This window comes from Micropterus salmoides, unplaced genomic scaffold, assembly GCF_014851395.1.
Source record: "Micropterus salmoides isolate LMB-PRFRI ecotype aquatic unplaced genomic scaffold, ASM1485139v1 Ms_hic_scaffold_10, whole genome shotgun sequence".
In the NCBI taxonomy this organism is placed as follows: Eukaryota; Metazoa; Chordata; class Actinopteri; order Centrarchiformes; family Centrarchidae; genus Micropterus; species Micropterus salmoides.
The window spans coordinates 22,930,024-22,956,830 of NW_024040041.1; the positions used below are offsets into that span (position 1 = coordinate 22,930,024).

The 26,807-nt window shown below is 39.4% G+C and overlaps 5 protein-coding genes across 19 annotated transcripts in view; 3 read left to right on the forward strand and 2 right to left on the reverse strand.

Annotated features, from left to right (window-relative positions):
* Positions 1 to 311: 311 nt before the first annotated feature.
* Positions 312 to 8,226, forward strand: cdip1 (cell death-inducing p53 target 1). The gene is made up of 5 exons (XM_038703556.1): positions 312 to 421; positions 2,062 to 2,201; positions 2,945 to 3,082; positions 3,643 to 3,919; positions 6,350 to 8,226. Exons 2-5 carry the CDS (start codon positions 2,126 to 2,128, stop codon positions 6,459 to 6,461), a joined length of 603 nt encoding a protein of 200 aa, XP_038559484.1. The 5' UTR covers positions 312 to 421; positions 2,062 to 2,125; the 3' UTR covers positions 6,462 to 8,226.
* Positions 8,227 to 9,591, reverse strand: polr3k (polymerase (RNA) III (DNA directed) polypeptide K). The gene is made up of 3 exons (XM_038703577.1): positions 9,341 to 9,591; positions 9,080 to 9,167; positions 8,227 to 8,533 (listed from the first exon to the last, which is right to left on the reverse strand). The coding sequence occupies exons 1-3, from the start codon at positions 9,449 to 9,451 to the stop codon at positions 8,406 to 8,408; spliced, it is 327 nt and encodes a 108-aa protein (XP_038559505.1). The 5' UTR covers positions 9,452 to 9,591; the 3' UTR covers positions 8,227 to 8,405.
* Positions 9,592 to 9,797: 206 nt separating this feature from the next.
* Positions 9,798 to 12,301, forward strand: snrnp25 (small nuclear ribonucleoprotein 25). The gene is made up of 5 exons (XM_038703565.1): positions 9,798 to 10,201; positions 11,299 to 11,389; positions 11,525 to 11,630; positions 11,731 to 11,805; positions 11,901 to 12,301. The coding sequence occupies exons 1-5, from the start codon at positions 10,016 to 10,018 to the stop codon at positions 11,956 to 11,958; spliced, it is 516 nt and encodes a 171-aa protein (XP_038559493.1). The 5' UTR covers positions 9,798 to 10,015; the 3' UTR covers positions 11,959 to 12,301.
* A 67-nt stretch (positions 12,302 to 12,368) lies between these two features.
* Positions 12,369 to 15,513, forward strand: LOC119891714. The gene is made up of 6 exons (XM_038703546.1): positions 12,369 to 12,499; positions 13,908 to 14,057; positions 14,219 to 14,350; positions 14,433 to 14,528; positions 15,108 to 15,255; positions 15,398 to 15,513. Exons 2-6 carry the CDS (start codon positions 13,916 to 13,918, stop codon positions 15,504 to 15,506), a joined length of 627 nt encoding a protein of 208 aa, XP_038559474.1. The 5' UTR covers positions 12,369 to 12,499; positions 13,908 to 13,915; the 3' UTR covers positions 15,507 to 15,513.
* A 631-nt stretch (positions 15,514 to 16,144) lies between these two features.
* Positions 16,145 to 26,807, reverse strand: part of mrtfbb (myocardin related transcription factor Bb) — a 77,189-nt gene continuing 66,526 nt past the window's right edge. For 8 of the 15 annotated variants that reach the window (XM_038703379.1, XM_038703388.1, XM_038703384.1 and 5 more), the window contains 12 exons: positions 26,401 to 26,424; positions 26,235 to 26,310; positions 25,820 to 25,978; positions 24,870 to 25,051; positions 24,398 to 24,544; positions 23,259 to 23,506; positions 22,775 to 22,910; positions 21,765 to 22,667; positions 20,840 to 20,950; positions 20,567 to 20,698; positions 20,415 to 20,475; positions 19,016 to 20,322 (listed from right to left, as the gene is read on the reverse strand). In XM_038703379.1, coding sequence (XP_038559307.1) covers positions 19,847 to 20,322; positions 20,415 to 20,475; positions 20,567 to 20,698; positions 20,840 to 20,950; positions 21,765 to 22,667; positions 22,775 to 22,910; positions 23,259 to 23,506; positions 24,398 to 24,544; positions 24,870 to 25,051; positions 25,820 to 25,978; positions 26,235 to 26,310; positions 26,401 to 26,424 — 2,655 coding nt within the window. In that variant the 3' untranslated portion in view covers positions 19,016 to 19,846. Of the gene's footprint in view, positions 16,714 to 19,015; positions 20,323 to 20,414; positions 20,476 to 20,566; positions 20,699 to 20,839; positions 20,951 to 21,764; positions 22,668 to 22,774; positions 22,911 to 23,258; positions 23,507 to 24,397; positions 24,545 to 24,869; positions 25,052 to 25,819; positions 25,979 to 26,234; positions 26,311 to 26,400; positions 26,457 to 26,807 lie in introns of those variants that run through there. The other 7 variants (XM_038703461.1, XM_038703422.1, XM_038703441.1 and 4 more) reach the window with 2 other exon arrangements.

Here is a 26,807-nt window from a genome sequence, read left to right on the forward strand (position 1 = left end):
AGACAGTTTTATAGAAAGTTTTGGAACATCAAAGTCACAGCGTGAAGGTAAATCAACACCTCCAATTTTTTTTAAAACAATTCCCTGAAGACACAATACCAGAAATTTCCACTGTTTGCTGGAAGCGTCAAAGCACACACGACATCATACTAACACTTCCGGTTAAGACTTTTAAAATAAATATATTTATTTAATTTTAATTTTTGGGGGGCTGTTTACTTTTTAAGTTAATAATATGTAATTATATACATTTGCCAGGTGCCCCCGTTTTGATACATACCGTCACCGTGTAAAACATAATGAATGACGTCGGGTGTAAATCCGTCTCAGCGGATGTGGACTCTCATCAGGAGGGACGGAGCTGCTAACGTCAAACAACTTCAGTAACACTGCGGACAGGCTGCCTTTCTCACTGAAGCAGGTAATTTGTTTTTGAGCATACAGACAGCTGCATTATTACAACCGCGACCAGAAACAATGTTTCACAGACCTTTAGTACATTAATTTGTAAATGAAGTTTCGCGCATAATGTTCTGTTTCTGTGCCTAGTATGGCGACGCTAGCTAGCTAACGACAGCTAGCAAACATTTTTTGCATTGCTTTCGCTGCACAAACACATAATTGTTTTCGTAGTTACTGAACCAGCTGAGTACAAACAAAAAACTTGTTGTCAGTCGTTCCTCAACTTATACAATACAACAATATATAAGAGCTAGGTAAGGTTTTCTGCGACCTGCTAAGCAGCCAACCCCTAGCATCGTTGACACCTTTTTCGCGTAATCTCTGTTAGCCACAGTGTCAATTAACGGTAATAATCATGCGAGAGACTTCTTTTAGATACACGTCCCGATTTAAGTTAACATTCTCGTTGGCTTCCGCTTGCCCCCATTACGTAACCAAGTTATTCATGGTTAGTTGTGCAAGTAGCTTTGAGCTGGATTATCTGGGAAAGGATTTAAAAAAAACCCAAACATCTAAGTTAGCTAGCAAATGGTTAGCTGAGAAGCGTTAGCGTTAATTTGGCGAGGATTGGTTCATTTCTAACGGACGTGATATTTCAACGATCTTTCTCTTCAGTTTTAAGTTATTTTTGGTGTCGCACACTTGGTGTTTAATTTATGAGCCCAGTTATGGCAGTTCTGTTGAGAGCGAGACTGAGAAAGAGTACATTTTGAGCACTGAAGGTGACATTATTGTTGTTGTTTTGGGAAATTACAGAATGAACTCCACTAACGTTAGACTGTCAGTCTCTACTAGTTACTAGATGTTGCCCGTCCTTGCATATGTAACTTATTAAAATAATAGTTATTAAAATAAGTTACATCAGTTACCTTTGCTCGTTTACCAGGTCTTTGTGAATGTGCTGACAGTTACACATATAAGTAAGATCTGCACGGGGTCTTTTCACAATCCTGTATTATGTTTTGTTGTTGGACTTTTTACCGACACACTATAAATAGCTTCAATAATAACCACAGAGAGGCAGCAACATCTCACTGACACTCGCTGAAGTTACACACAGAGTTTCACAACTGTTATTTATTTTAGGGCTGTTGTATTAAATTGTGCTCAGGCTTTCTGTTATTGAACCCCTGTAACACACTTGTACATCACTTCAATCATCGAACTTGCACCAAAACAGGCCGTGCAAGGGTGCCTTAAACTTAAAAAGAGTAAGCGTCTCTTTACAGTGTTACTAATAACTGTTTATTTTTGGATTTTGGTACAGCTCACTTAACCCTTTTAATCCACCACAGTGTCTGTTTTATGTTAGGGTTAGGTTTTGAAAGGTAATAATATCAGGCAACTCTCCTACGAACGCAACAAAAGAATAAACACTATCAATCAGTCGCTGTTTTCCATCACGGAGTTGCTCAAGACTGCACTGCATTTTTTTTTTTTAAATGTGCGGTACATGTGCAGATCGACATCAGCAGTTACACAAAGTACTTCATTAGCCTCTGACTTTTGTTGGAACATTTTGTGACTTGATAGAAGTCTGTGTCAGAGAGTAACGAGCAATGGGACTGAAACTGTACATGTTTTTTTTTTTCTGTGTAGAAGTCCCCTGGAGAGTTGTGAGGTGAGCTCCGAACACCTTTCTCTATACAGACGTCCGGCCAGTATGTCCAGTGACCCTCCTCCTCCATACCCCGGAGGACCCAGTGCCCCACTCATTGAGGAGAAGAATGGACAACCTGGTAATAAAACTAAACTTGCAGGATTGCGGTGAATGTTAATAAGCACTAACAGATACAGTATTTGTAGGGTCCTTCTGTGTCAAATCAGATAAAGGTTTTTGTTTTTTCAAAAAAAAAAACAGTGTACAACAGATACAAATGAATGAAAGGCACAAACAGATGACATATTTTTCATTAGAGGCCCTTGAAAATGGTGGTTTCTGGGGCCCCAGGCAGTTCTTCTAACTATATACATATGGACGTTTTCATACTTCGGGCTAAAAATACAGTATTTGATGTTAAAACACATTTCTGGGGCTGTAACATAAACCATGCTTGCAATTTGTTGCCTTTTTGTGATGCCATAATGGCGATATGGACTAATTCTTGAACATAACATCAAGGAATTAATGCCAACTGCGTCATCTCTGACTTTTTTGAGTCAATAGGAGGAAATCCATGACTGCATACTACCTGGAGGAAACCGGAGAGGTTGCCCAGCACAAAGTTTTTAGCTGCAACATTTTTACTGTACATTCTGATGTACTTTCTTGCAATTTGCCAATTTTGCTTCATGACTATCAAACTGTGCACAGTCAAACCCCACAGGATGCATCTGCACACCACATTTTAATCATTGCGGTTTGAGTAAACTGTCACGATAAAGACTTGCAGTATGAATTTTTTTGCATTTGTTGACTCTGACTCATACCTGTATACACCTGTCTTCAATGTAATCCTTGTTCCTTTTTCTGTGAAAACAGTAAGAGCTGCTCCTATACAGGGACAGCCCTTGCCTCCAGACTACGGTCCTCCACCATATGAGGCCACACAACCAGGCTTCCTTCCCCCACATGTCCCAGGAGAAGGACCCATGCCCATGCCAATGCCTCCACCACCAGGTGCTGCAGACAGCCTGCACACACAAATAAATCCGTAAAGCATCACAACAAGATCAGACACATTACCACAGCATATGATTGATATATAAAGTAGTCGAGACTAATTTGTTAGCAAGCAATTCACTGCCTTCAGACAGAGCAACATTAACTTTTATTCACTGTCATGTTTTTGACCACCTAATGTGATGTAATTCAAATATTTATTCACCTGTTATCTCATCTAGTTGTGGTTGGTAAGCTGTAAAACCAAAACAGACAGTTTAAAATGGTTAAAAGCTACATAAAGCTACAATGTTGGGTGTTAATTCTCAGTGGGTTTGGTAGTACTAGTGACACTTGAACATCAGTCATTGGACTCATTGTTCATATAATTTATAGGAGTTTTAACGTCATGCAAGACATTTATTTGTTACTTCAGTTGGGTGTAGCTCCATCACTATAGGCCCCCCAGCTTAACAAATCAAATACCTAAACATCATGATAAAGCCCACCATACAAGTTAACCTGTGCCTAAAATGATATAAAATACAGAATATTAAGTGTAATTTCCTTCTACGCAGGTGGCCACTACCCGCCTCCGCCCGGCCACTTTCCACACCCAATGCAAGGACAGATGGGTCCCGGTCCCAGTCACTTTGTCCACATGGGAGGTCACACTGCGACCGTCCTGGCTCCTCCAGGAGCAGCCACCACTGTGACTGTACTGCAAGGGGAAATGTTCCAGACCTCACCAGTGCAGACTGTGTGTCCGCACTGTCAGCAGGCAATCGTCACCCGTATTTCCCACGATGTCGGACTCATGAACACACTCTTCTGCCTCTTCTGCTTCTTCGTAGGGTAAGTAGATCACAGGTCAGAAGTCAAGCAGAAAAGAGGTCTGGTAGCAGATTGGTTAAGGTGACTTAACAGTTGTTTGTGGTGGGATTTGTAGCATCATGGAAAGTTTTTGTTGGCCTCACACCCTCAGCTTTATAAATATGTATCACACACGAGACTAAAGAAAGTAACATATTAAAGTCACAGCATTTCTAAAATACACAGGACTCCTTTAACTGGGTGGAAGAAGGTTCGGCTTGCACATCCTTTTATGGTCTCATATTGTGTATCTTCCATAGATAATATATTTTTTCTGTCTCTCATGGGTAACAGTTAATTGATTTATGTCTTTGAGGCTTACCCTCCATCAAAAATGTAAGCTGGCAGGTACAGAAGTGTTATAGTATTTTTATAATTATACTATGTCAGACAATAGAATTCAAACTCACGATCAAGTCATTAGCTTCACATTCCCAGCCTGTTCTCAGCAACCCGTTTATATGCAAAAAAGAAGACAAAATATGCTCTGAATATGCAGACATCTGGAGTTACAAGTTTCACCAGCATGTTCTTCATTCAGTCAGCGTCTTTGTATTGTGCAATAATTTTGTATGCATATTTTGCATACAGAGCTGTCTGTGACCTCTGTTCTAGTAGGATGCCAGTAGTTACTTGTTTTCATTGAAATCAGTGTTAAGGAGCAGATGTTGCCTGTAGGGATGCAACGATTATAGATTTTGTTAGTACGATTATTGTCAGAGAAATAATCACGGTTTCACGATAATTACGATTATTATGCATTAATAAATTTCACAACATTAGTAATGACTTAAGTTGATTTTTAATAATAATAATAATAATTAACAATTATATTTCTATAATATGTAAGTATTATTAATATAAGAGGAATATTAACTTTTATCCCCCAGGGGAAATTGTTATTAAGGAGGGGAATAAACTGAACTGTTACTGTCATCAACTCTCCGTATAAGTATTAGTGAAAATGATAGAAAGAAATTGAGTGCAGTGTTAACTGAAATGCGGTTAAGTGGTAGCCTATAGTCCTGAAAGTCTAGCTCCTGATGTATGTCAGTGTTTCACACCTGGCAACATTTTCTCAACACAGACAGAAGGAGGCAACAGGATGTAACGTTAAATGTTCAGTGACTGAAGGTCTTGAGAGGACTACGTTCTGTCTTCCATAAAGGCCCTTTCAGAAAAGAAGTGATTTGTACTGCGTGGAAGCTGCGCGGCGCTAAAGTTCAACTACTTTGACCGCGGCATGCGCGCAAGCTCGCCGTGCAGTGCGCGTTGCTCGACGCAGCAACAAACCAAGCTATTGAAAATAATGGGCCTCAAATCGCAGCGGTGGGTCTGAAAGTTTACACCTGCTTGGTTTGTTTACGTTGGACTGAAAGCTCAAGTCTTACCGCTACGGCATCGATTGTAAGTGACACGTTTATATTTAATTCCCTACCAACTTGCCATGTTATTTAATATAATGTATTAGGCCTACCTTTACTTGGGCGTTCAAAGCTATGGTGATCCCACAGGTGCTGCATCAAGTTTAATGTAGTTATTCACTCCTTTAGCAGGAACCTTTTAACGGCAAGTATTTGAACAGGTGATCCGTCATCTTCAGTGACGACCTGGTCAGTCTTAGTGTAGCCGAAATGTTTGGCCCCTCTGCCATAGTTTAGCCAGTGTAAGTTACAGTAGCCTCTGATAAGCACAACACTTAAGCTGGTGCATTGCTCCTGTAACTTTGTTTTTGTTTTATGCAAGTTGCCACAGTTTCGTTCCGTGCAACAGAAACACTCGCGGAGCCTTTACGATTAATTAACCGTGACGTTTTAAAGCGCAGTTAATAGTGAAATCCGGTAATCGCTGCATCCCTAGTTGCCTGGCTGCCAGGCAGGGAATGCACCGGCTGTAACAATGTAATTTAACTCTCTTGTCAAAATTATATGCAGACAAAGGTGCATGGTTCTACGCATGCTTAGAGCCCACGCAAAGTTTTTCAGACACAGTGATGCCAGATGGTTAAATCACGAAATAAAGCTCAGTACTTTGGTGAAAAACAGGCAATCGCTATATCACTATACCGTAACCATCATAGTTTGATCATTTGTGTGGACAATATTTAACATCAAAATTTTATTAAATTTGAGGGAAATCAATATAGGTGGGAGTCCTTTTCACCTCAACCATGTTAACTAAGCCAGCTGATGAAATGATCATCATCGGTTGTAGAAATCCAAGATTACATCAAGTAGCATTAAAGACACTTGTTGTTGCCGGGATTCACCGTAAGGCCCCATGTGCGTGCATGTTCAGACATAAGTATTTTTTTCTTCCACCTGAACACCCACTTCTTATTTTCTGGCCACTAGTTTGTATAACCGCAGGTGTTTGAATTTGCAACATGATATTTTTGCTCCTCATTTTCAGGTGTGATCTCGGCTGTTGCTTGATTCCCTGTCTGATTGATGACCTCAAGGACGTGACACACACCTGCCCTTACTGTAAGGGCTACATTTACACATACAAGCGTATATGCTAACCACCGACAGCTGTAAGCTACAGAGACATGTACATGCACACACATAAAGTCACAGCTACTCCTGCTGGTAGTTACAACCCTCCCCCTCCCTTTTTTTGCAAAGTGTTGTGTAGCCCTCTTAAATTGAAAGTGCAGTTTTCTCATTAGTTCAAAGAATATTTACTATATGTGTCTTTCAGCACAATTCGTTCTTTCATGTATAAACCTGCATATGAATTGTACACATTACACCGAACTACAGAAGGTGTAGAGCACAAAAACATCACAGAGATGGACAGGAAGCAGTCACACCGGTCCGTCTGATGCTGTATAAAGAGTCTGATGATGTTACACATGTTAATGGGAAAAACATCTGGAAAGAGACAGCCTGAATTAGAGAAAGCTGTGAAAATGGTCACTTTATTTATTTAAAATCATATGTGAATCTTGCTGAGCGGCAAGTAAATTGAAGTCAAGAATGCTAGCTAAGCTTTGTTTTTTTTTCCCTATTTATTTCAAATATTTTATCCATTATTGTGATATTGAGAACTGTGAACATTTTTGTCCATGTCCATAATTTTGCTCTTAACAAACCTAGGTTTTCTTTTTATGTTTATCCCTCTTTGAATGTGAGAAAACTAACAAACCACTTTAAGTAAACTGACGTATTTGTTGTCTGGGAATGGTCAAAACGTACGTTACTTTATGTATATTAATCTTCTGAGCTTTAGTCATAAGTCACAAAATGTTTGATGATTTACAGTTGAGCTGTGTCCATTAGATACTTAATTTTCATAATGAAGCCAAGATTTGCACTTTAAGTTAGAATTTCCCCCTCTGATGCATTCACAAAAACCTCAACCGTACCGTTTGACTTTGAAGGAAAATAAATAAGGTTTACAGTGGTGACTTTGTGTCATCTCATGAGTAAAAGCAGTGTATAATTTTGGCTTTTACTTAGGTTTGTTGTTAGCTGAGTTAATCTCACCATACATGCACTTATTCAGAGTATAGTAGACTAGAGTTTTACTGTTACTGGGGGAGACGCACTGCATGACAGCTCCGTAATATTGTGTCCTCCCTCTGGCCCATGTGTCCGTCTGATGCACTGCTCCACATTACAGTATCTTCTCACTGGTACTTTAGGCTGATTGATTGTTGGCGCCACAGGTAGCTAGTTTTAAAATAAAAAAGTATGTTGGCAAACAAATTACAGTGGCGGCACCATCATCACATAATACAGTTTAGCCTGTAGCCCTCCTAATATGGCATCAGCCCTTAGAGAGTACCTGCATTGCTCAGATGCATGTTAGATAATACAGATGTTTTTTGACTAATACTAAATAGTGACTTCTCTGCTAGGAATAAGCTTGAGATAAATGATTGTATCAGACATCTTGCAAAATGACATTGTGATTCCATTGATTACTACGAACAATGAAAACAACCATTGTTCCACCACAGCATGCCCAAACTGCCATTCACCTTCACTCACCAAGTGCAGAGTTTGTCTGCATGAACTACACATAAAAATGAAGAAGTCTCACTGGCTAGTTCCTTGACTATGTGCATTGGATTTTTTTTCTCCTTTCTCTAAGCTGTGCAAGATAGTTTTGAGTTGAAGGATTGCATTGAACTTTTAATACGCAGTACTGTATGCCATTGTTCTGGATAATACTGGTCTGCATTGCTCTCTTAATGTCTGTGATATGTATAACTGTAAGTCAAAATTTGTTTGACTGTTGTATACAGGTACTATTTTATCAATAAAAAAATCTGAACATGGTTTTCCTTGAAACTAATTTTTAATATCTGGGAAGTGAATACTATATGTAAATATCACCTGCAGAGACAAAAAGAAGATTTATTCAGCTGGACCTCCACACAGAATAGTAACTGGAAATAACCAGCAGGATCTCCATCAGAGCCCATTAAATTCATCAAAATGTTCAAAGTGCAAAGGTTTCAGTCTCTCCATCTGTGTCCACACTGGGCATTGCAGCATTTGTAGAAAGTAGTCATCGGTTCATCAGCTGATCTGGTCTGAATCTGCATGAAGTATGCCCGAGGATGGCCACACTTGGGACAAGTTTCTGTAAACAGATACAAATCGTAACTGTACTGTGAAAGAGGGGACGTGTATGAGACAATACAGCTGTACACCGAGATTCAAAATAATAGAGGTCATCTCCAACTAATTCAAAATGTGTGTGTGCCGCCTTTATTTTTGGTAAAGATTTGCTTGAAAGAACAGAAAAGCGTTGGCAAGTTAAACTGGAATTTTACTAGTTCAGCAGTGCAATACTCATACAGTGCAAAGGCATAATTAGTGCTGTAAAACCTTTTGAACTTGATGTGTTAAAGTATCTTGAATGATCAAAAGATGTGTTCTAAGTCACGTTTTTACAAAATTACACCCCTGAATTCAGCTATTAAATAAAAAGCTAAATTAAAAAATGGCTGAGAATCACAAAATGTTGATATTAAAATAACATTTTCCCTTGATATTATATAACAAGCATTATATACCCGAGACAATAGAGGGGTTTAGAAGATTTCTTGTCAGACGGCAGTCTCTGGCCTCTGATACAGTGGTAAACTCAAGCCAATAAACCATCAATTATTTTATTGTCACTTACCAGCAGTCGAGTCCACGTTTTCCCAAGCTGCAGCGCCTCCAAGAACATCATCCACCTCCTTCAGCTTTGGATACTTCCTGTTATTTACCTGCAGAAAAGAAACGTTCACAGAAACAAAAGGCATCCGTGAAACTAGGAGCAGCATCTTCTAAGCCTAAAATACTAAGTATAGACTGTAATTCTGATTGAAAAAATGTTAAAGACTCTGAAGTGACATAGTGTATGCTGTGATATTTCATCTCTTGACACAAAATAACTCACCTTTCGTGTGATGTTGTGTACATACGGACAGGTGTTGCAGGCGAATCTCATGCACTTCTGTCCTTCCTCGACAATTAAAACATTTCCGCAGGTTGGACAAAAAAGGAGCATGTTAGCCGCGAAATATTTGTAGCTAACAGCTACCGACTAAAATATTAAAGCCAATTTAGGTACACTGTTTTACACAGCTTACAAATTGTTGACGTTTCAGACAGCTTTCTGCATGTGGAGCAGCGGAAGAGAAAGCCGGTGCTACCCTTTTATTGCTCGGTAGGAAACAAAATATAGAAGGTGTATTTTTTAATTAATTCAACGACCACACAACAAAATATAATAATCAATCAACAATATTAAACAACAGCAATACTTGCCTGGTTAATAAATACACAAACGGTGTCTGAATTTACGTTCACTATGGGGAACCGTTTATATAGAGCTACGGTTGCCTCTCGGTATTGAATTTTAACTGTACACATTGTTTGTTTACTTCGTGGCTTCTTGCTGCGAAACAGTTTCCAGTTAAAATGTTTGTAAGCTGTATTTGTTGAGTCTCTCACTAAAATGTTTTAGCATTTTTCCTGTCCCATCGGTAAAGAACAGTTGTAGTTTTAACATTACCCGCCTGACAAGAAAAACACAGGGCTGCTGTGTGTTGACTGACTTTGGTGGCTGGTGATGGAGGAGCAGAGTCAGGGCGCAGTGGGAGGAGGGCTGTCTGTAAAAGAGGAAGAGGTGGAAAACGACAACCTGACAGAGGAGGAAGATGAGGAGGCTCTTCCTCACTCAGAGATCCTGGATATTTTCGAGGAGGGACTTGCTCGACTCGTTCAGGACCCTTTACTCTGTGATCTACCAATTCAGGTTGGTTTGGTCTCTCTAATACACTTTACACGCAGTGTCCTGTGATGAAAAACCAAAGAACACATCATAACGGTATTTTGTAAGGTGTTAAAATATATAAATATTTAGATCCATCCTGCTTTCTTTAATCTTTCTTGGGATATCTTTAAAGTCGATGTGACTTAAGTCCACCAGTTGCAATTTCATTTATGTGGTTTAGAAATGCTTACACTTGGTTAAATTTAGTTTCAACTCTTTACAGTAACAAACAAACCACAAAGTCTAATGTTAATTCTGCTTGGACCTCTGAGAAAATTGTGTGTACAGATCTAGTGAAGGGCATCTAAACTCCTGAAGAATTAAGTTGCCACTCTGAGATTATTATTATTGAGAGTGTCAGAGTTTTTTTGGAAATACTATTGAACAGATGAATTATAAAAGTACTAATTATTATAATTGGTTGCATTTAGGGCTACAACTAACAATTGTTTATTATTTATTATTTTTATGCTAATAGATGCATCATTTAGTCCAGTGGTTGTCAAAATGGGGTCCCCAGCAAAATTATTTATATTTTTATTTTTAATACAATTACGTCCATAAGTAATATAATGACAGAATGAATAACTACTTGGGTCATGTAATAAAACATCTAAAAGCAAAAAGATGGGGGACCCTGGGACACAATTTTATTAAATGGGGGTTTGTGGTCTAAGTTGTGTCAATTTAAGGGTCCTTGATGTGAAAGATTTGAGAACCACTGACTTAATCTATGAGAATAGTTTAAAAAAGTTCACAGAGCCCAACGTGACTACTTAATCATTTTCTGTGGATCGACTAATCAATTGGATAATTATTTCAGCACTATTAGCAAAAGGTAATATACTACACATCAAAGTCCTTTTTACAGGTTAGCCTTTTAATTAATAAACACCAAGGCTCAGTGTTACATTATGTTGCTCCTTCCAGGTAGATTGTGTTTGAGCTGAGCACCTTAGCTGTGCTGCACTTACTGGACATGTGTTTTGGGCAAAAAAGAGTTTGTCAGAATCTGTACTGATGGATAGAAAGTCCTGTAAACTTTCCTGAAACCTGATCAAACGTGGATTTATCTTTAGGTGACTCTGGAGGAGGTAAATTCTCAGATTGCTTTGGAGTATGGCCAGGCAATGACTGTGAGGGTTTTGAAGGCAGATGGCGAAATAATGCGTAAGTGTCTGATCGCATAATACTGTGTATTTTCTTAAATTTTTGAACATCATTACACAACTTATAGCTGTATTATTATTATTAGTAATGTATTTTACACTTTATAACATTTTCTTTTGTTTCATTAACACTAAGCCATAGTGGTGGTGCAAAATGCCACTGTCCTTGACCTGAAGAAGGCCATTTGCAGATTCATGGAGCTGAAACAACAACGTGAAGGCGGAGTGAAACATGTCAGCTGGTAAACACACTCAAACTCAAGAGCATAAAAGGGATTTAAAAAAATTTTTTAATGGCCAAACGTATCATTTGTTACATTTCATTTGTTGTTTTTTTGACAGGAGATATGTTTGGAGAACTTATAATTTAGTATTTCAAGGGGAAAAGCTTGAAGATGACAAGATGAGACTGAAAGAGTAAGTGGATGAATCACCTTCTTCACTTGTGATGCTGTTATCATCAGCACTGGTTAAATTTTTTTTTCTCTCTCCGTATTTCTTTATATCTTTAGCTACGGGATCAGGAACAGAGATGAAGTGACATTCATGAAGAGACTCAGAAAAAAGTGAAATGTCGCAGCCAACGTTTGTCACATCAGGAAAAAGCACCAGTTCCTGCAGCAGTGTGTATTGGGGTGCTACCAGACTTCTCGGACTTGAAATGACCTTCACAAGCATTCATGATTGTACAACTTGTTTTATTTGAAGGGTTCTGGGGGAGTCACAACATGATATATCTGTGTGCACATTATACACCCCAAATATTTATCCAGAAAGTCTTTACGAACTGAGGTGTTTCTCAAAGAGGCTACAAATAAATAATATATCTGGAGTACTAGATGTTAAGCCCCCCCAGTGTGTAGTGATTTTGTTTAGTTGTCTGCAAATATTAAAATATATTACACTGTTGTAATTTATTTGTCTGTGTTTGTGTTTTACTTTAGCTTGTATTTCATCCAGGGCATTATGTACACTTTCCAGAGAAGGCTGTTATAAATGTAATCTGGTGATTTGAATATTTCCTGGTATAAGTGGGCACTATATGCAGTTATTTACCAGTTTGGATGTTACCTGCACAGGACACACTGGGAGCAGCAGCTGAGGAAATAAGGTAATGCACACCCTTTCTCTTTAATACAATTTAAATGGGACTTCAGGAAGTTAGTAGTTAAAATGTCTGAGGAATGGTTTTAACTTCTTACAGTGTGATTGTGAGTTCAGTTATAAGCAGTGGGCTTGAGATTTGTGTTGTGTAAGTGTTGCTTCGAAAAGTAATCCCAGCATGTTATCCAAACTAATATCTCATCGCACTTTTCAAAGAGCAGGTTTAGACTGTACTCTTTGTAATATTATTTACAGAGACCCAATTTCTACCATGAACAAGCACTTGACGCATGGAAGCATGGAAAAACTCAAGTCTAAATTATTGTTATGGTACTTTTGCCTGCTCAATCCTGAGTCAGTTTTATAGATTTTTTTTATTTTTACAAATGTCTTTCTATTGTTTATATTTTTTTGGAGGGGAAGCAGTGTTTGACTATTGAATATTTAGTTCACAATTTATAGCTTGTTTTATTACCAACTTCAAATGTTATTCAGGAGTTTTAAAAGTATGAATTTAATCTGTTGTAAAAGTACAGTGTACAGTGAGTGAGCACTTTCGTTTCAGTCAACCTTTGATGGCATTTACCAGTTTGCCTATTGTAAATTATTCTTTATTGCTGACCATTTGGAGATGCACAACAACATTACTGACTGCCCACTCGATGTTTTATCAAGATTCATCCATGGCACGACATCACGACAATGAGTCTTTCAATGAAAAATGTTTGGCATGCCATCTTTTTTGATTCCTGAAACTGGGTTTTGGTTCAAATTTCAGATGGTAGAGAAATATGCAAATGTTACCTGTAAATAGATGTGCCTGTTAAGGATTCACAAATTTTGGATGTTCTACAGTTGGACTTATTTGCAAAGAATAAGTCTGAGTAGAAACAAATCAAGATTCTTTTCATTCATTTCTTTTTTTTGTGACCGGGACAAATGCATGAGACATTGCTTTATAAAGTATACAAATTAGATTCTATGCGTACAGGTTTCTAGCCATGACTAATTTGCACTCCCTGTCCCTGGGTTGAGGAGGAAAGATAGTTGCATACGCTACATCGTGATCCTGTCCAGATTTTTGTGCAAAGAAAAGGCCACATAATGTCTGCGAATGTTAGTCTAAAAAGTACGGGAAATAGTTTTTAGGAAAAGTTTCACATTCTATTTATTGTATCAATATTATTAATCTTTTGTAGATTTAATACTTTCAGAATTGGTCTGTCACTTATGAATATAACTTTGGTATTAACATTTAGCATTGTCATTGCAAAAACCTAAATCCAGTTTTCTTCTACTCCACTTTCACTGCTGCCATTCTGTGTACACACACAAACACGCACCACTTTGCATACACAAAGTAAACAAAATATCAGTAAGCTTGAAGAATCCAACAATCCCCCCTCTCTTTTCAGCATCCACCATGACTTCTTCAGACAGCGAGCTGAAGAAGATGGCTACAGAGTTAAAACATCTTTCTCTCAAGAGAGAACAACTTCTGGAAAGGAAAAACATTCTGTGCATATTTCAGGAATTGAGGAAACGTGCTGACTTTGGACAAACAGGTGGTGTATGAAAGAGAGCTTTAACAATAATGAGATAGATATGTGCAGCATTCAAATTAGCTATCCCAAGTCTTTTGCATATGGCATCAAATAAAACAAGTAATTCCCTAGTCCTACCTCTGCTGTGTCACATGCATGAGTACGATATTTTTTTCTTACAGAGGAGGCGATCTCAAGTCAGAATGAGATTGACAGTATTGATGACGAACTAAAAAAGTTGAGAGAAAGGGAGGTTGAACTCCAAAAAATCCATGATAACATCCTCAGTGCCCAAGATAGGAAAAGCAAGAAAGGTGAGGTCAAATTTACTACTGCAAATACTTTGTTTTCACTCATACTTTGGTTTTGCAACCATCTTTTCTTCTTCTTTGTTAGAAATTAGTGTATCCACCTCCAGTAGGAGTATTGAGCCTAGTATTGCTGTTCCTGGCTCGAATATTTTCTATGTTGAGGCTCCACCTACTATCCCTGGTGAGTCAGTGACACACACAGGCATTCATGTTCACATAGCACAACCTGCACCACAGAATGTGAATAATAGGTTTCACACAAAGTCACACTTGTTACTGTCACATTTAATGAAAATAGGCTTTTTTTTTTTACCCTACTTCTTTATTAATGTAACATTTGAGCTATATCAGTGCAAATTTTCTTTTTGCACTGATCAAGTTTCTCGTTCATTTACTAGTTGTACAGGTCGTTTACCTTTGTGCCTACACAGCCAACAAAACGACAAAAACAAGGTGCAGTGAGTTCCAATAGTTAAAGAATTATGTAGTTTTAGGGAAAAATTTGTGAACTGCTACCTAATAAACATGAAAGCTTGTTTTTATATTTTATCATTCTTCCCACAACTGCAACCTTGTGGCACTTGTGTTGGTAAATGTAACTGAAAACCATCTGACCAAAATGACGTCAGCTCATTCTTTTAAAACCTACAAAAGGTTCTGTACACAATTTATGTAACTGACACTAACTGAACATTTTAATAGCTACTGAAGTATACTCATGTGGGGAAAATTAACAATGAATTCTTACTTTTCTTAAAAGCACCTACAGTGATTCTGGACCTGGAAAAACTTCCACCACATCCATGCAGAACCCAGTGTCCAGAATGTCGGCAGTTCATCATGACAGAGACTTTTACCTCTGTCAGCAGTGTGACCTGGCTGGTGTGTTTTATGACAGCCATGGTTGGGTATGAAAACATTCCCTTTATCTGGCTGAAATATTAGCATGAGATTATTATCAGACTTTGTATGCATGCAGCTGTTACAGTCACTGGCTTATGCTTCCAGGTTTGCTGACATTTTACGTTGTTAATGTTCCTTTTTTTGCAGCTGCGTCGCTGGTTGTTGCCTTATTCCCTTCTGCTTGAAAAGGTGCAAAACTACCACACATCGATGTCCCAAGTGTAGAACGCCAATCCAATCTATTAAAAAGCTCTGAGAGAAAAGTAGCTGGTGATAACTGGAAGCTCAGACTGAAAGAGCATCAGACATTGACCTAATGGTGAAGTAGTATTTCAGCAGCATGGCTCCCTTTCAGAGTTTATCTGTTAGCATTCAGGATCCACTAAATATTGGTTAATGAGGGAAAATGTTTGTTAACTCAAACATTTGGAGACTAACACTGTAGTTTTAAGGGAGCACATGTCAGAAGGAATATGTGGTGTTGACTAATATAGTCAGCCTCTATGTAAATCTATATAAATTAGATTTAAGGAAATATCCGTATGTTCAAATTGATCTTTTCCGGAATAAAAAAAGATCAGAATGATTGTAAATATAATGTAGTATTTCAAATTGTTGCGATGAAGGCTAAGGTGACCAGTTCAATGGTCTAAGTCAGCTATAACACACAGATTGTTCCTTAGGCTACAGCCTGTACAGTATTTGTGAACAGCTATATCCTGATTCATTGTCAATTTTTACAATGAATGAAGTGTCCACAGTGAAGATCAACAGTCATTTTTCAGTTTACACTCAAAGACCTTTAGATGTAAAGACAACTACCTTAGCAATAATGAAAAAATAGAATGACTCTCACAATCATCTGATTTAGCTGTGACAAACCTTTTATTTAGGTACAACAAATCCAGAATACAGCACAGTGCCACTGGGCTGATAGTGTGCAAATGAATAAAATGATTTACAGTTAATCTTGCATTTCAACCAAGGGACCCGTCTCAAGTGATAGGCTACAGCAATGTAATAATGTCACATATACTGTATATGAAGGTGGATCAAACATAGCTATTCTTTTAATATGTAATGTGGTACAGAGGAACATAGTATTTATTTTCATTCTTTACACACTAATAAAAGAAGCAGAGAGTTGTAAAAAATCTTGAATGTTCTCCACTTGTTATCCTGTAGTTACACAGTAATAATAGGGGTGTGGGCTGTATTAAAAGTATCCACTGTTCTCCCATGCTTTATAATCACATAGTAACGATGGGGTATGTGCAGGTCTCCCTTTGTTCCTCTGTATTTACACATAAACAAAAAGGCATGTAAGAGGGAATAACAAAAGGTGTATTCTATTGATTTTGGTTTATTTTCTGTGTTGCTTTCCTACTTTTCCTTCTTCTTCTCCTCTGACAAAGAGGCCAATGATGGTCACTTCATGCAACCTCCTCTTTCTTCTGTGGTTTCTGGCAATAAAAGAAAAAAAAAAACACAAACACATAAAATCATTGTTACTGGTTAGGTGCAGTAAAGTTATCTTTAAATTGACTCCACTACCACACATAAAACAAGGCTTAATAACAATCACATTTAATATAAGCATAAAATTCGGTTTAAGATTTTAGGGGTTTTTTTTACATTTATTATCTTAGCCTATGGCATTTTACACAACATAAATTAGTCTAGTGGATGGAGACATTTCCTCTCCTCATATCTTAACAATTTACATGTACTATTTATACTATATTTATTACTCACCACTGGTAAAGTCCCTGCATCTCCCGATGCAACACCATGGTTGAATTTTCAGTCTGAATGTACTTTTAGTTAAAACAGCAGCTGATGAAAGCAACAAGCTGGAGGACTGCGGAATCGTTTTCAGGGGGCAGAAGCGTAGCTCTGCTGCTGGGCGCATGACGTAAACACGCAAGTGCAGCCCTCCCGGAAGCCATAGAGATTACATTGCAGCGCCCGCAGCTCGAAAAAAACTACCTTAACATGAAAGTCTATGAGAGCGATCTGGGCGATTTTCAACCGGACAGAAATCGCCCCAACAACAACAACGATATTCAGAGGCAAACTGTCTGTCAAAAACAATCACCACTGACTAACAGTGTGGTAGAAAGTGTGCGAAAAATCCTGTATATGCAATACATGATTTTGTATGACTCAAAGTTCTGTATACTTCTTTATGTCCCATGTACACTTTATTTCCTTTTTTTGCAATAAAGATTTAAGGAGGAAAAAAAGACTATTTTATTCTGACATCACATGAATTCACCATCAGTCACAACTCACTTCTTGTGTTCTTGTGAATGGATGCTAGCTGTGAGCGCAGGAAGTCCTGCCCTACTGTGCTGTGACTGGCTGGTACTTTTTGACACTACTGAAAAAAGATTATGTAATAATAGCATACTAACACAAATATAAATGTTTTAAATCTTTATATCTACAGAGGGAGAGCAAAAAGAAAGACAGACAAGTTTAATTTCCATAAATGTAAATTTACAGATAAGAACCCTTGCTTTTTTTGCAATTAGAACTTTAGCAGCTATTATTGCAGGCCTATTTAAAAAATGTTTTGGACTCTTATTCCCCCCCAGCCATTGTACTTGTAAACTTGTACTGTAATACTTGCTTTGTATGTCTGTACTTGTACTGGAACTATATACACAACTAACTATATAAGCTATAAACAACAATGGGTTGAGGGGCGCAGTGGTGAAGAGTCCATTATTCTGGGTTGCTGCGACACCTCTATAGCCTGAGACACGCTAAGAGTCCCAGACTATCCCCAAGCTTCATCTCTCGGCGGGCGAGGTGGGCTGCACGTAGAGCTGGACCGTCTGAGTTTGAATGGGCCTGATGCAGCTGATAACATTAATACCTTGCAAGTAGCCTACTGTTATTCAGATTGTACAGGGCTATGCTGAAGTTTGTCAGTAGAGTAGATGCTGGATCATCAGCCAGTACAAGCGGCTACGCATGGCCCAGGGCATTCGGTTAGCGGTCCGCTGTAGAGCTAACATCCAACCACAAGGGCCGAGTGCCTAACAGCTACCATCCAATCACAAAGACGTATGTAAGTATGATGAGTACTAGCCAATCACAGCACAGCAGGGCGGGGCTTGTCGAAACTGACAGGAAAAAGGTCTTCATACATCACTGAAAACATAGTTATGGATATTATATCGCATTTCTGTCAATAGATCCTCCTAAATAATACACATTGAAATGGCCAGAGATCTTTTTTTTAGCTAGAAGGGGGTCAAGGAGGCATGTAGTTGGTTTAGAAGCCAACATCAGTTTAGACAATGTTTCAAGTCTACAAACTATGCTTTGCAGTGTTTCTTGGTGAATTATACTTGTATAAATATAAAATGTTTGTCATTACAGCACATAATCCCTTTTAAAAGGTGACATTGAAGGAATGAAAATTACTTATGGGATTGGTCATTTTTCTTCAGACTGAAATTCAGTTGAGTTTGAGTGCTTCTTATATTTGGATGTGACCAGCAGATGTCACTACAACACAAATCAACAGTAATGCATTAAGGTTATTATTGTTGTTTACTAAGTTTTTGTATGAGCTGTCTGTATATTTGTTATTTCATTGTAATGCTGCACACAAAGATTGAGGTCTAGTATGATCTGCCATGCTTTCGCTTCTTGAATAAACCTAAACAAAAAACAAGCTAATCTTAATTCAATAATTTCCCACCCTCAATCATTTCTCAAGAGTCAATCTACCAGTCTGAAAGAAGTGGATGATGTTCCAAGAACAATTTATTATTATTAATTTGGATACAGTCTAGACGGAGCACTGCAGATAACTCTTGTGACTAGCTGGTCATAACTGTAAGTGAGGATTCTCCTTTTTAAGCTTTCAAAAATATGTGCAGCATGTTCTACACAGTGTACAGATACACTGTACACACTGGAGAGTGACAATTTGGCTGATCTGCACACTGCTAGAAATCTTGTCAGAACTGGTTGAGAGATACAACAATGCTGAGAGTACTCTAGTGTTAACATGTTCACACTCCCAATTCAGTCAAACATCTGATTTATGCTTCACGATTTACACACAAAGAACAGTTTGCAGTTGTGTTTTACAATCTGTTTAGATAGTGATAATACACAGTGTTTGTCCATTAGTTCTTTAACCAGGATCAGGACATTGTCCTGTTCTTTTCCTTTATTTACACGATCAATACAACACTGTACATTCATTAAGACCAGAGGGCAAATAGAAATCAATAACATGAGAACAGATTGATTACAAATAAGTGGCATAACTTAAGATTGAAATTTAAAAGCTACTTCCACTGTCAGCTCAATCTGCCAGTAGGAGTCCTACTTTATGTCACTCTCCCCATACAATCAGAGGGTTTAAAGACCTCAAGGAAGCAATGCAGCAGCTGAACTGACGCTGCATAATTAGATTATTATTGAGAAGTCAGAAAGCGAAACAGAGCTGCCCTTAACCTCCAAAAGCTTTTCATTTTCCACAAAGGAAACAAAAGCCATCCTCCCTTGCATAAAAAAGTAATTTATCTGAAACGGCCTGATAGGTGTAAGAATTCACCTTGATAGCACTCAGTCCCAGTTCAAGTGCAGATCATGCGAGTCCAGGAAGTCAGTAGAGAAGACGCCCACTGGTGTTGATATGTCCAAAGGGTTGACACCCTCTACTGGCACAGACAGGGTAAGGTCCAGCCAATCCATATTGTCAATGTTCGTACTGTGCAGGTTCAAAGCAGAGGGTGGTGTGTTTTCATTTAAGTCCACCTCCATGGTAGCCATAGGTGGGTGTAGCTCCTCTATCAGCTTCAGGGTTTGTTGCTCAGTGTGAGCACCCAGTGTGCCATCCAGGAGGGTTTCCATCTGGGTGTCAGAAGTCAGAGCTGCTAACCTGGTGGAGGGGTTGAGTGGCGCAGCAGGTGACTGGGCCACTTGAACCACGGGTGGAGGGCGGGATAAAACCGTGTTGATGGGAAGGGTGGTTACACTGGCTGTCACAGGGAGACGCTTGTCTTGACTGGAAGGGTCCTGTCTGATGAAGGGGGAGATCTCTGGAAAAGTGTGAGAATGCAGTAATCATTGGTACTTTGACTCATTTTACCAGTGTCCCCCCACCCAAAAGAAAAGTTGTAGTACTTCTCACCCCCACTCTCAATTAAGACATCAAACAGGTCATCCATCTGCTGGCTGGCTGCAGTTGAACCCTGCAGAGAAATAATAAGATGAGTAAATGTTGAGTGGCTATAGTAAAAATGTAAATGATATATTGTAATAAAAAGTGTATTTATTTGTCACCTGAACAGCTGTTAGCATGCTGCGTGTCTGTTTAACGGCATCCTCATAACGAGGTGGGTCTTTACACTTTGACACGTGGTTTCTGAATTTTGTCTGCTGCAAGATCAAAGTTGGCTGGCTGGTACAGGGAGACTGTTAAACAGGCAAAGACAACAGGCCCTTACACCAAATAAAAAACAGGATACATCTGATACAGACCATCATTCAAGTGCAGTTGACAGTACAAAAAAGTAAGTAAACCAAAGTAGAAGAGACTAAAGAATCGTCCTCTACCTTTTTTGTGGGTCCTTTAGGACGCGCTTGGCTAGTGGAGGCTCCCACAGGACATCCATTTGCTGGGAATGTGTTGTGTAAGTGTTGTGCTGTACTATCCATCCTCCAAATCTGCAAAGAAATATAGACAGAGGCATGCAATAATGAATGCATTAATCCCACTGATGTTGTAAAATGCTCTATACCACATGCATGGAAAAGTAGTGCAACACCCACTTGTGGGAGCAAAGAATTTTGTTATAGTAACCAAGTTCCTTTGAGAGACATTGTGGGCAACCTAAATGAAGATTGCTCTGCACTCCCTGATTTTTAGCAATGTTACTTTAGTTGGATTTCACTGGGTCCTCTTCAGTTGAAGCATCAACACCTTTTACCCCACCAATGACAGCACTGTTTGCAGCGCTATGTAGCGTAGAGTGTTCTCCTCAGTTAGCAGTGAGTTTCTGTTGCTAATTCTGGCTGGTTGTTTGGCTCAGAGCAGAGGGACGACAGAGGGCAGTCAGGGCACTATTGTCAGCCTTCACTCTGCACCTGCTCCAGTAGCCCAAGTTTACACAAGCTTTCTTTTCATGTGACTAGGGAAGGATTTCACCACCCGGCTGAGGCCTGTTATTACTGTTACAAGAAAGATGGATTACCCATGATAGAGCGTCAACGATGTAAAGAACATCTGGTGCGTGATTAGACACTGCCATTAACAACACTGTACCAGATGAATGATGTGCTACCTAACCTGAATTTACTGCACAGAAAACAGAATTAATTTTTTTCATTTTAGGTACACACACATTACACACATGGATGATCACATAGGACTCAAGTTTTCACATTTCAAATAAATCTAAAACTAGCAGAAAATCCCAGCTGAAAGTGATGGCTAATAAAGAGATGGACAGCCTGTGCAAGCATCAGTATGTTTTTTTACCTTTGTCAGTGGCTGAGTCTGAGTGCTGCATTGCTGTTGTAATGCTGCTGAGACTTCTATTTTCAGTGGCACCTGTCCAGAGGTCTGGATGAGGCCTGGGGCTGATCTGGCAACCGTAGTGTGTAATTTGATGCTGTGTGGAGGGAGCTGGATAGCGACTGCAGAGGCAGGAAGGGACGTAGGCAGGAGGATCTGAGCTCCAGTCTGGATAGGATGAAGGCTTTCAGGCTGCTTATTAGTCTGGTGGCTGATGAACTGATTTTCAGGAGCTAAGTCGCTCTGATCTGCCACCACCTCTTGTTTGACCAACACTGGCAGACCAGGAGAACTACAGGACGCCGAGCAGCTTGACGGGGTCCTGTTTTCCTCTTTGACCTGGATGGGAGTAAGAGGGCTGAGCTGAGGTGGAGAATCTCCTTGCTGACTCCTCTTCTCCACCTCGAGCTGCATCTTCAGCTCCTCCACAAGCCTCTGCTCCCGCTCCAGCTTCCGCATGAGCTCCTCAATCTGACGCTCCTTCTCATGGAGACGTTTGTCCTTCTCAGAGTCTTTCTCATAGGACCTCATCTCTGTCGGACACTCCTCATGTGGAGCTCTCTGTGGGGAGTTCATACAGGGAGCAGTGACAGTTGGAGACAGAGCAGCTGAAAGCTTGACGGGGCTGTCTGCCATATTACTATCTTCTATGCCCAGACAGCTCACCTTGGAGGCTATAGGAGACACAGGCGGGGTTAACTTTATGTTTTCAGACTGTGAAACTGCTGTGACAGCTGTTGTCTCAATGGCAGCAGCAGTCTGGATGTTAGAGTTCTCTTGATACATCTTTAGCCTCTCTATCAGATCCGTCTTAGTCCCAGAAACAGGTAATGACCTGAGTTTTAGTTCCATTTTCAGCTCAGCAACCTGTAAAGATAGCAGATCATATACAAAATACCTTTCAGCATTTTGTTTGTTCTCCTCTGCAGCATAGGTGCATATAATCAGATAGTGTGCAGGCAGCAACATGTCACCTTCATCTCATCCAGATTAGCTGGTAAATGATCCGGCTTGCGGTTTGTCTGAGTGTACCGGGGCTGCATAGGGGTGGACGCTTGGTTTCCACTCAGAATAACACTGGAACAACTGGTTTGTGCCTCAGTTGTTTGTCTGTTGTAATAAGACAGGAAGAAAAGGGGAGTAGACATTAGAAAGGGAATCTAAACTATCCATTTTTCACAATCAACAGCATCTGTGTGCAGGACGCCATGATCAGGAAATATATATGTAATAAGTGTTTAAGACAAACAGCAGCTGTGTTTAAAAAGTTGTTGCTTTCTAACCAGAAACCAGATGTGAACTTTTGATTGAATTTGTGGCAGTGTTTGAGTTGTTTTAGTAGTAATGAACTCAACACAAGATTATCAGCCTACACACATAAAGGTACACTTTATGGGTGAGCTAATCCTATCTCTGGCATTGTAAAAGGATTGTTTGTGTTGTTACATGGAGCCATACTTGAGTGTGGCAGTCGTCCCGGCCTGGTAGTTGAACTGCTGCTGTTGCTGGCTTAAGATCTGGAGCTGCAGAAACTCCTGTTGCTGCTGCAGGAGGCGTGCATAAGCAGAGTCCATCTGCATTTCATTGAGCTCCTGCTTCTGGTCTGGGGGGATGTACTGATGGTACTTTAACTTTTTCACCCGTGGTTTGGGCTCTTTGCTCTTTTTGCTGCGGCTTTTATCGGCAGGCAGCTTGGGTAGGCTTTGCTGCAGAACACAACACAGAGAAGGGCATGTAAAACACAAGAGGTCCATATGGAGGATATTTGATCTCTGTGACTGATCTCAGTCCAGTTTATCAGGGAACACAGATAGTATTGCCAGTACCAATACTTCAAGACTTGGAACTGGTAAAGGATTTTTATAGCTTGAACCGTTAATGTGGATCAGTGTTCTGACACTCGATGAGATCTGCAGGATGAGGAAAAGGGTAGTGAAAATGTGACCTTAGTGTGTTGCCACCTGCAGTTACAGGATTCACATGAAAACCGCTTGGCACAAGAGCAGCGGGTTCTTGCTATGAAACCAGAAACTCAAGCTGGCTTAAGGCAAGCTCACTCTCCAATTTGTCAAACTCATTCCCCTATCATATTCCAAGGGAGAGAGAGTTCATGTTATGCTCAGACGATAACTGGATTATGATAAATGCACAACTTATTGCTTTACTCCCGTGCTTTGATTTTACACAGCCCAAAAGAGGAAGGCCAGCCTGTCATCTTCTAATTGAAGACAAACTGTGGCTGGCACAGATTTCAGCCCAAGGATTTGTGAAATAACTTTAAACCCTGTTGTTCTTTAAACCCTGTTGTGTTTGACTTGGCTGAATACTGACTTTCAGTTCACCCCAGAAATGATGCGACTTTCAGTATGACAAAACACAGACTCTGTCTTCTGACATCGCATCACATTTCCAAAGGAAACAAAAACAGAGGTCAGCTTCATGTCAGCTGGTTATAAACAACAAACACTGGAAGACTGTCGGTGAACAAACTTAGATGAACTCATCCTTTTGAAAAAAAAAAATACTACTCCGTACAGTGAGTTCAACCTCAAAATGACTTTGGTCAAACTTGGAGCTATTAAAAATCTGAAGCTCACCTTCACAAGAACTGGACCTGGTGTGATACTGGGGGCAACAGTGGTGATTGGTTGAGGTGTAGATGCTGGTTGGTTGCTTTGTTGCTCATTAGTGGAGACAAGGTTGACAAAATCTGATGTGGACTGTGAGTTAGGCGGTGGGGAGTGCTAAGAAAAGCAGAGACAGAGAGAAACTCCATCATTCGTTCAATAAGAACAGCGATACCGCAGTTAATCATCATCATCATCATCCCATTTACAGCTGGAATAATATAACCAAAAACAGGTTGATAAAAACTACGTAAGTACAAATGTTGTTGTGTTACAATGTTTCTACAAATTATAAATACATTATCCATGTTCTACATTATACACAAGAGAAAAATCCTACCAGTGTCATCCTTTCTTCACTTTTTGTGGAATTTTAACGTAGATGTCTGCTCACTCACAGGTAATGTTTTGTGAATTGTAATGGTTCAAGCTATTGGTGTACCTGTATGGGAGAGTTTAAGTTAGAGGAAGTAGAAGTGGTCACAGTCCCTCCAGACTCCCTTGGAGAGGCAGAGGTGGAGCTGGGAGATTGTTGGCTGGCAGGCTGTTGTGTTGATAAAACATCACTGCTGTCCTCATCAAAGTTGTAAATATCTGGTGGCTTAGAGGAGTTTGCCTTACCACCTGTGGGGCCAGCATCAAACATAAGCAAGTACAGCTTATTATTTACTGACAATGAACATGCTAACATGCTCATTCTAAGCAGGTATAATGTTTAACAAGTTCACCATCTTAGTTAAGCATGTTAGCATGTACAGTTGAGACTGATGGGAATGTCATTGGTTTTGCAGGTATTTGGCTACTATAGCTGTTGAAATATTTCACTAAAAAGCAAAAATGTCAACTTCATGGTGGTGCTAGAGGAAAAAGTCAGTAGGGTTCATGCTCTGGGCTCTATGAATGTCTGTACAAAAGTTTATGTAATCCCTCAAACAGCTGTTGACAAATATATTTTAGTGTGGACTTAAGTGGTGGACCAACTGACAGACTGACATTACCATCCGCAGAGACATGTTGCTAGTGTGGCTACAAACAATCAACACAAATACATTTGAAATTGAACAGTCAATATAGAATAATACAGGTAAAAATATGAAATTTTTCTGATAAAGGGTATCAGTGCCAGATTGGTATCATTTACCTCATAAAACATGAGATAGTGTAGTTGGCCATCACTGAGTAACTATATCAAACTGACAGACCTTTCTCGCTGCAAGCTTTTGACTTTTCAAACAAAGGTGTAATAACATTAATAATGGCTGAGTTAACTTTCTAGCTGTCACTGTAAGTGGTGAACCTTTGGTGGTGAACGTGGCACCAGAGTGGGCTAAAATTATTTTTTTTAATGGCTCAGGTGATAGTGAGGATATAATAGTGTTGGTGAGTATCTACCATTGAGGACCTCTTCAGCAGAGTCAACAGGCAGGATGTTCTTCTCCACCAGCTCCATGGGTCCAGGCCGCTGGGCGATCTTCTCATTGAGATCATCAGCCAGTCTGGCCCTCTTCAGCTTCATCTGTGTGGCCTGCAGGGAGGGCTCAGCCTGGGTCTCTGATAAATATGAAGAGAATCATTACCTGTGATCTGGCCAGCATCACTCAGTCTCTTAATTACTTTGTCAGGGTGACTCACTGCATGCTCAGCCAGACCTCACAAGCATATGTCAACCTCAGAAGACACTTATCTGGTTCTAACTTTGTAAAACAAATTTAAACTGGCAATACGTGTGATTAGATGAATAAGCACCTTATTCATGTCTGTTATCTAAAAGCCATTACTCAGTAAGAACACACAAGAGGATGATTACCTTGCAGGATGTGCATACGAACCAACTCAGAGCGCTCTGGTCTCCGGCAGAGTTTGTGCTTTAAGAAGTTCCCAGCCTGTTGAAAAAATATATAATTCTTTCAAATATTTTGGGACATAATCTAGATTTTGATGAATAAAATCATGATATGCATAGTTTGTCTTACCCTGGCTCTCTCCAGGCTGCGAATCTGCTCATGAAAAGTAGCAGGTGTTTTCAGAGCTTTGGAAGGGTGAAACAACAAAATTCATAACTTGTACATGCTGTTTTTAAGCAAACTGTTTATTCCATTTTGAAATAAATTATATTGATTTAAGGTGTCTTCTCCTTCTTACTACTTCCAAAGGCCATTTCCTTTTGGTTGTTTTTGCTGTTATGACAGACTACCTTTAATTAGCTTATTGATAAGAGTGTGCCAAAGCAAACAAAAGGATGATGTAACAACATAAGAGGAATAATGTGAACCTCCCAATTTTCTATTGTGTAGACTCTTTCTAATGCCCTTGAGGAGCAGTTTAAGTTATCAAAATTGCTTCCTAAAAATTGCAAGAAGGCTACATGTAGTAAAGGAAC